Source organism: Thalia democratica, chromosome 2 (assembly GCF_965202585.1).
Source record: "Thalia democratica chromosome 2, ktThaDemo2.hap1.1, whole genome shotgun sequence".
In the NCBI taxonomy this organism is placed as follows: Eukaryota; Metazoa; Chordata; class Thaliacea; order Salpida; family Salpidae; genus Thalia; species Thalia democratica.
In genome coordinates, this window is record NC_139166.1 from 53,707,515 (window position 1) to 53,715,558 (window position 8,044).

Here is an 8,044-nt window from a genome sequence, read left to right on the forward strand (position 1 = left end):
CTTACCTTACACGGATGCGTACTTCTTAAAAATACCCTTTAAATATAAGACATATATGTTTTAAAAATTTAGTGAGTATCTTACATGGATGTAACCCCCTGGCCTCAACTGTAATTTCCTTATGCTTATTTAATGGAAAAGTCATAGTTATATAGATAAACAAAAACATGGAAGTGATTGGCTTTTAACCACCTATACCCTTTAAAAAAGTTCTTGTGGCAAATTAGATATCTGTTGTTCAAACAATGTTTTAGATCCAAAACAAAGTTATAAAAACAATCAGAGGCCTAAGTTACCCTGAGAACTTTATTTTATACATTTACCTGAACTTAATTAAAACTAACTATAACTGTAAATATTATAAGCTAATACTCACTTCAAGAAATAATATAAATTAAATCCTAATATATACTTGTTTGCCAGTCTTTGAGTCATAAAATCTTCTGTGAGCAACCTTAACCTTCCCGGAGTTTTTTTCAAATGCATAAATACTTTTAATAAACTATTTAAAAAAATTTCCTGAGGTTTTCTTAAAAATCTTAAAACTGCTTTGAGTTTATCAGAGTTTAAAAAAATTAAAATTTCGTGAGTTTCCCTGAGATTTTCTATTATTTTAAATTTCTCTGAGCTCATTAGTGTGTGGCAATCCTATATATATTTTATTACATAAAAGCCAATATGAATTTGATAATTATCTAGTATGATGTTGCACCAATATCTAACTGAAATTATATTGTATTTGATGTATTCTTAACTATAATTTTTGATTAAAAATTTATATTTATAATTACACAAATTGAGTTATATATCATAAATTAATAAAACTTAAATATATAATTGCTTTATATTGATTATATAAAAAATTAAGAGATTTAATTGCTTTATATTGTATAATAAAAGCAATTAAATCTCTTAATTTTTTATATTGATTATGATATTGTAAAACATAATCAATCAAATACTTTAGTTTGTCATAAATAAATTTTATTCTCACTATGTATTTAAATCTTGTTTAAAACAAAGTATATTTCAGGCTAAACATAGTTAGCATAAAACATTAATTTTTGCCTAAAATAATGGTTAGAAAGACATTAAATTCAATATAATTTCAGCTTGACATTGGTGCAACTTCATCCTAGGTAATTACTGTGAATTTTTAAACCAAAATAATGAACCCCACCACTCATAACCTTATATTAGCAGTAAAAATAAATAATCCTAAGTTAAATTATTATTTAATAATTTTTTCTCATCCTACAGATGTATTACAGTTAAATTGTATAAAAATTTCTGAAACTAGTAAGGTTTAATATTTGAGAACAGACTTTTAAATTTTAAACTAAGTCTTTTTCTAACTTGTAACAACTTGTGGCTCCAAAATATGATAAATAGCATCAAAATTTACGGTTGGATAGTTTTATCTCTATGAATATAGATCAGCCAATCAGCGACACATGTGTAGAATATTCAGCCCGATAGGCATTATTTGGCCGGATCCGTAACATTAGCTGTGTGATATTACTAGGCACTATAAATAACTGCAATAAATTAAGAATTGTCACATATGTGGGAAAAATTGCATATACAGGAAAATATAATAATCATAACAAATAATATTTGAATCCATACTTGGGGACATTGTTGCAAACATGCACTTGCCTAAGAAGTAGTTAAACCTCTAGTCTATCGAATTGTTATGACGATGGTTTTATTTTTTTAAGTATTACTTTTTGGTATTAATTTATAAAAGTTTTTCACAACAACTAGTTAATCTTTTCTTAAAAGCTGAGAAAAAGCTTAGTTTTTACAATTAAAAACTATGTTAATCAAAATAATAAAATCTAAAGTCAAAGTATAGTTATATTAATAGAAAACGGTGCTTTTGATTGAGTTATATATTTAACATTAAATATGCATTTAAAATAAATTTTTATTAATTTTTTTATATTTTATTTTTTTGTTCGAAAGTTGATTTGTTTGGTCACAGTAACATTGGTTTAGTCTAGATTTTAGTATTTTCTAACTAGTTATTTTTAAGATTGTTGTTTAAGATTACTATTTAATAATTCATCTAATATCCTAATTTTTATTTATTTTTATATATTTTTGTTCGAAAGTTGATTTGTTTGGTTACACTAACATTGGTTTAGTCGAGATTTTAGCATTTTCTGTCTAGTTATTTTTAAAATAATTTTTAAGATTACAATTTTGAATTAAGTTTAGAATACATACAATTTTTTATTTCTGTTTGAAAACTTTTTTTATATATTTTATTAATATTATAATTTTTAGTTTTTTTTTTGCATGGAAATCTAAAAAAAAATGTTATAGATGTTTATATTTTAGCAGAAAATAACGTATTAAAAAAGTAAGCTGAGATAACTGTTTCCAGCAAGTTTTTAACTGAGTTTTATTTTATTTTATTAAATTTTTTTCTTTCATTTTTTTATTTTGTTTAACTAATTGTTTTAAAAGTAATTGTCCTGGACATAAATTTAAACTGTACCCTGGTGTACGACTTGATAGCCGAAAGGTTTTTTCGTACACCAGGTCCTTGGACCAAACATTTGAGCACTTTTTTTTTCGTTCAACAAACAATAATATAAATATTCGTTACGTTTTTGATTTAAAGTCGTGATACGAAAAATTATAAATTTATAGTGTAAATATTTTTATATGCTTTTCTATGCTCTGCCTCTATTTTTTACTGATACATTTAAAGTTTTTTCTTCTACTAAATAAAAAACAACACTTTTAAGTTCGTTCTATTTAAAAATTGGCAAAAGATGGTCATATTCCTCAAAATTACTGTATTTAAAAGACGAGCGTGAACTTGGCTTGAATGGATTTTTTTGTAGTTGTTTTTTAAACCAAACTTTAAAACCAATTATTTTCAAATTCTTTAATGCTCACTTGGAACTTTTTTTAATTCTAAAGAACGTTTTTTTGCTTTGCTTTTCACAATAATTTCCATCGAGTTGGGGTTTGACTTTTGTAGTGGGGCCCAGGGGAAAGGAGGCTCACAATTATTTTTTTTGTTCTTAATTTACTGCTTAAGTACGCATTTCTTAGGTATGCACTGCCAGATAAGTACGCATTGTGCGTACTACGCAATATTTGGCCGAAAAACTCTGTGTTTAAAATGCTTTTTTCTGCCTAAAAATCAAAAAAAAAACGTATAAGTAGTAAAAGAAAAATATTATATTTTTTTATTTATTATACTGTAGTAAATTTAGATAAACTAAAACTAAAAGAACCAGAAAAAGTTATGAACTTACAAATTGTATATCAAAATATTTGAATTTTTTTCTTTCAATGAAAGATCTAAAAAACAAATGCTTTTATTTCTTCAACTGTTACAGACATAACTAACTTACTCTATAAAAAATTAACCTTTTTATCAGCAAACAATATTATAAAATAATTAAAAAATAGAAAAAAATTCTTTAAAAAAAATTTCAATTTTGATTAAAATTTTAGTATAGCTGGACTTCTTTAAAATTTTTATTTTAAATTTTATACTTTTTACATTTATATATCTATTTATAATAAAAATAATTTTTCAGGTAAGTTAGGCTATAAAATTTTAAATTTCATCAAAAAAAATGTTTAGACTTATACAATTTAATATTAAAACATCTTTAAATTATAATTAGATGTTTGCCTGATGATGCAGGGTTTCTAAAGATGATTTTGAAATCTCTTTGAGTTAAAAATTTTAAAAAATCAAGAATCAAGTTTGTGGTCAACAGATATACAAAAACAAAATAACTTAAATAAAAATATTGAATTACCATTAAATGATAAAAGAATAAATTGCTTGGTGGTGTTGTGGTCTAAAGATGATTTTGCAAACTCTCTGAATTGAACTTTTCAAGGTTTAAAAGCTTCACACAACATTATTATATACAATCAACTAAGTAAGGAAAACTTTAATGATTATATTGGACATTTTGTAGTAAAATTGTACTTACTAGTTGAAAATCTTAATCAAAAGTTATTTATACTAAGTAACAATTTATAATGGGAACTAAGAGCATCTTAGAAAAAAGTTTCCGAAAAAAAGCTATTTTAAAACTTTTACTTTTTATCACATCACAATTGAAATTTTATTTGGGATCTATTTCATCTGGGTAAAAACGAGCATTTTTTGTTACGGAAACTTATAATCTTTCAGTGTTATAGATTCAACATTCATTCTACAAAGTTTATCAAATAACCAAAACAAAGTCAATAAAAGACGTTTTTAGTGATATTCTAAGAACTTTTTTTTCTTTTTACTTTTCTTTTTTTTTCAAGGGGTTCACAGGAAACAGGAAACCAGTCAAAACACGCCCCTGGTTGGGCCTCTTTAAAATTTTTGAGTTTATTTCTATTTTTATATTTTTACAAGTTTTTCTCCAAAAATATTTTTTTCTTTCCTATTTTTTTCTAACACACGTATTAAACTAAGTTTAAACTTGTAATTTTTTTCGATTTTTTTATACCATAAACCTAAATAATTTTTTCAAAAAAATTCCAATTTTGCACGATTTTCGATTTTTAGGTTTACAGTAGTTTATGCAAAATTTTTTTTTTTAATTATTTTAATTTTTAACACTTTTGTATAGTTAATTTTCAAGATGTAATTATACTTTTTTTTCCTAATTAATAATTGTTATTTAAATATACGACCCATACAATTATTACCTAAATTCTTAGCAAAGCCATTTGAGGGATTTCTTGCTCAAGTGCTAAGTGTTTAGGTAAATCTTGTATACAGCTTTTTAAATTTTATCGTTTTTCGTGCTACTTCATAGTCTTTAATTTTATAACCAAGTTATATTTATTTTATAATTAGTCTGAAAATTTAACTGTACATTGTTGAGGAACTGTGAAACAATCTATTTTAAATGAAAATTCCTATTCAAAAAAAATATATTATACGGTTTAAAATCGTTACGTTAACATTTTATAACTATAAATTTTTAGTTTTAAACGTGGCGATATTTTTCTAAGTTTGACTATAAGTTTTTTTTAAAGTTTTTTTTTTCTTTCAATCTATCAGAAGCAGCAAATCTAAGAACTCTATGTTTAGATTACATTTCAGACTATTGTCTATTGACCTACTATATCAAAGAACTGCTATTTTTTGCCAAGATCGGATCTTAATTTTTAAAAATCCAGAGCTGGTAGATTACTAGGTTAAACACAAAGCTTAAAAAACTATTTTCAAGACCAATGAATAAAACTTTAGTGTTATATTTGAAAATAACTTATCGTTTCTCATTATACTGTTGATAACATTTAAAAGCTTTTTAAAGACAAAACTAAATGTGACAGTAAAGTTAAAGATTTATTGTTTTACAGAGTTCTTTTTAGACATAAAAGTACTGTATGAAGTGATTTCGATACTTCCCAATAAGTATTATCATTATGATGTACAAGTTTATTTGCAGGAAACATAAATTACTAGGCTTTAATCACTTTAAAATTGTAAATTTTCGGAGTATCTCAAATAGTAACTAAAACAATTTCGCATAAATTTGTAAAGAGAGATCGGATAGTATTCCTTTAGAATTCAGTGTTCTTTGTTTAAAATACTGAATCTATTAAAAGTTTATGTTGATTAATTCTAACTTTGGCATACATTTGTAAACGGTTTTTTTATGAAAACGCAAATTTTGAGGAAACTTTGGTTTAAGAACTTTTTGCCAATATTGTTTTTAAGTTCATCCAGGACAAATATATTTTCTATAACGTTGAATATATAGATTAAGCATTTGCCCACATTTAAAATTTATTTTATTTCAGATTAGAAGTAATCAGAAGATGCGTAAATTCAGCCAATTCTTACATAAAAACATAGTCATAAATTACTTTTATATTAATGGCAGTGTTATATTTTAATCTTTATCTTAATCGTTTCTTTTTGTTTCTTTTATATTTTTATAAATGTTAATCTACTTATTATTTTTTAGAGTTAAGAATATAACAAAAGTGAATATAATAAAAAGTAATGTATAAATAGTAATCACGACCTCATTTTTGTACAACCATGGTAAGCTTTTTTGATTGATTTGAAGATTCATTACCTATTAGTAGAAATAGTTATGTTCATTGTGATTTGTAGAGTACATTTAATACTTAAAATCCCCAAGTTGTTTTGAAGCAATGTGTTTGCTAACACTCCACTTTGTTTTTTACTGAAGCAGAGTTATTAATTTTTTCGCAACAAAGTTATAACAATAAATTTATTACCAATTTTATGCTCAATTTAGTTTATAATTCCATTATACTTTTAAATATTTGTTCAAACAAGTTTTTTTCTAATCTTTGTTTGTGTAAATTTTTATAAAACAGCAAACTTTATAAACTAAAAGTTAATTATCCAGTTATGCTTAACTTCACTTCATTAATAGCTACTTTAAAATCTTAAAGGAACAGGCACCTTTCGACCAATTGGTTGGACCTAACCCGCCGAGCAGAAACCTCTAGCGTGAGACAAATGTTGAACAAACTTGTGTAAAGAAACTGACTGTTTTTTTTTTAACAAATTCGCTATTCAAACTTGCTATTAATTTGATTTTTCGTACGTAATAGAACATAAAACATCATATTTTACTGAAGATTTAATTTATTAAAAGCTTAAAAAACTAGGCACTTAAAATAGGTTCTACGTATTTAAAAAACATAAAAAATATATTTTTTATTGCAAAAAATAACAAAATGCTATTTTCTGTTTATATAGTTGTTTTAAGAAGTTACATTAAAACCGCTTCTTGGGCTTTAACTTATTGCCCTTACCTTCGAAAGCTTTGAAAGCGTCTTCGCTATTCCCTTCCCCCTTCTTGCTGGGAGGCTCGCTGCCCCTGATGAAGTTCAGCGTGCCGAACTCCCACTCGTAGTCGGGGACTCCCCTGGGAAGATCAACCGTGAAGTCATCGTCCATCTTCTCAACCTTCTTCTTCCCATTCCTGATTCGGTAGCCTGTGCTACCTGAGCCGAAAGAAGGCACGTGCTTCCTCGCGTACTCCCTCAACTTATCCTGCACTTCGCGGTTCTGATCCACGTTAGATTCCTCCTTCTTCTGCTTGTTCTGCTGAGCCATCCTTGAGAGCTGCTCCTTGTACGAGTCGGGTGCCTCGATGTCCATCAGAAGGTCGCAGCTGACGATGTTGACGCAGTTTGACGGCTTCAGTTGCTTCACCAGTATGTCGTACTGCCTTTTGTGCAAGTATAGTTTAATATTTTTGTGAAATTTATTCAACTTTTAAACTTACAATTCTTGCAAGCTGTTATTTATTAATACTCTCTACACACGTTAAATAAATTCATTCAAAATGCAGCCTTTGGTTCAATACCCACTCGAAAATTGTGCTCATGGGCACCGAATGTTAATGCTATACTATTTTAGCTTTATAAAAATTACACATAAGGCATATATTCACCTGTCATTGTAAAACACGGCGATCTTGTCACCCCTGGTCAGGGCGGAGTAGTTTCTCAATGCGGTTTCCAGCACCGCTTTATGGCTGGAAACTTCCTGGAAAAATTTCCCGCTTTCCGGTACAAATTTGGCGTAGGTTCCGGTCGGGAGGGTGTAGTTGGAAAGAACCACTTCTTCGCCTATGAGTAAAAAAATACTTTACTTAAATAGAAATTTACTCTGAAAAAGAGAAAAGTTTTCATTTTTATCAAAAAATAATTACTGCCAGTTAAAAAACTAAAAAAAAAATTAAGTCGTCCCCTCACCAGCTGAAACGCCGAGGTTGTCCATCATCCACTGCGGAAAGATTACCATGTTGTCCGGGGCAGTGAACTCCAGGACGCCGCAGTGACTCGCAACTGTGGTTCGCAACTGCGAGTCCTTTCGAGCTCTGAACATCATCGGGTAGGAGACGTCGGGGATGTTCATGAGGCGTTGCAGCTCGGAGGGAGGCATCAGGATCTTGCCTCCTTGCGAGAGTTCCCGCTGTTTTCTTTCGGACAAGTCGGTGAATATTGGTGGGTAGCAATTGAGGACTGCTTGGTACGTTCCGGGGTATGGTGGCACATAGGTCAT

General features: G+C 27.8%; 1 protein-coding gene across 1 annotated transcript; it reads right to left on the reverse strand.

Annotated features, from left to right (window-relative positions):
* Window positions 1–6,748: 6,748 nt before the first annotated feature.
* Window positions 6,749–8,044, reverse strand: LOC145828712 (ubiquitin recognition factor in ER-associated degradation protein 1-like). The gene is made up of 3 exons (XM_082936467.1): window positions 7,735–8,044; window positions 7,431–7,608; window positions 6,749–7,205 (listed from the first exon to the last, which is right to left on the reverse strand). The coding sequence occupies exons 1-3, from the start codon at window positions 8,042–8,044 to the stop codon at window positions 6,749–6,751; spliced, it is 945 nt and encodes a 314-aa protein (XP_082792593.1).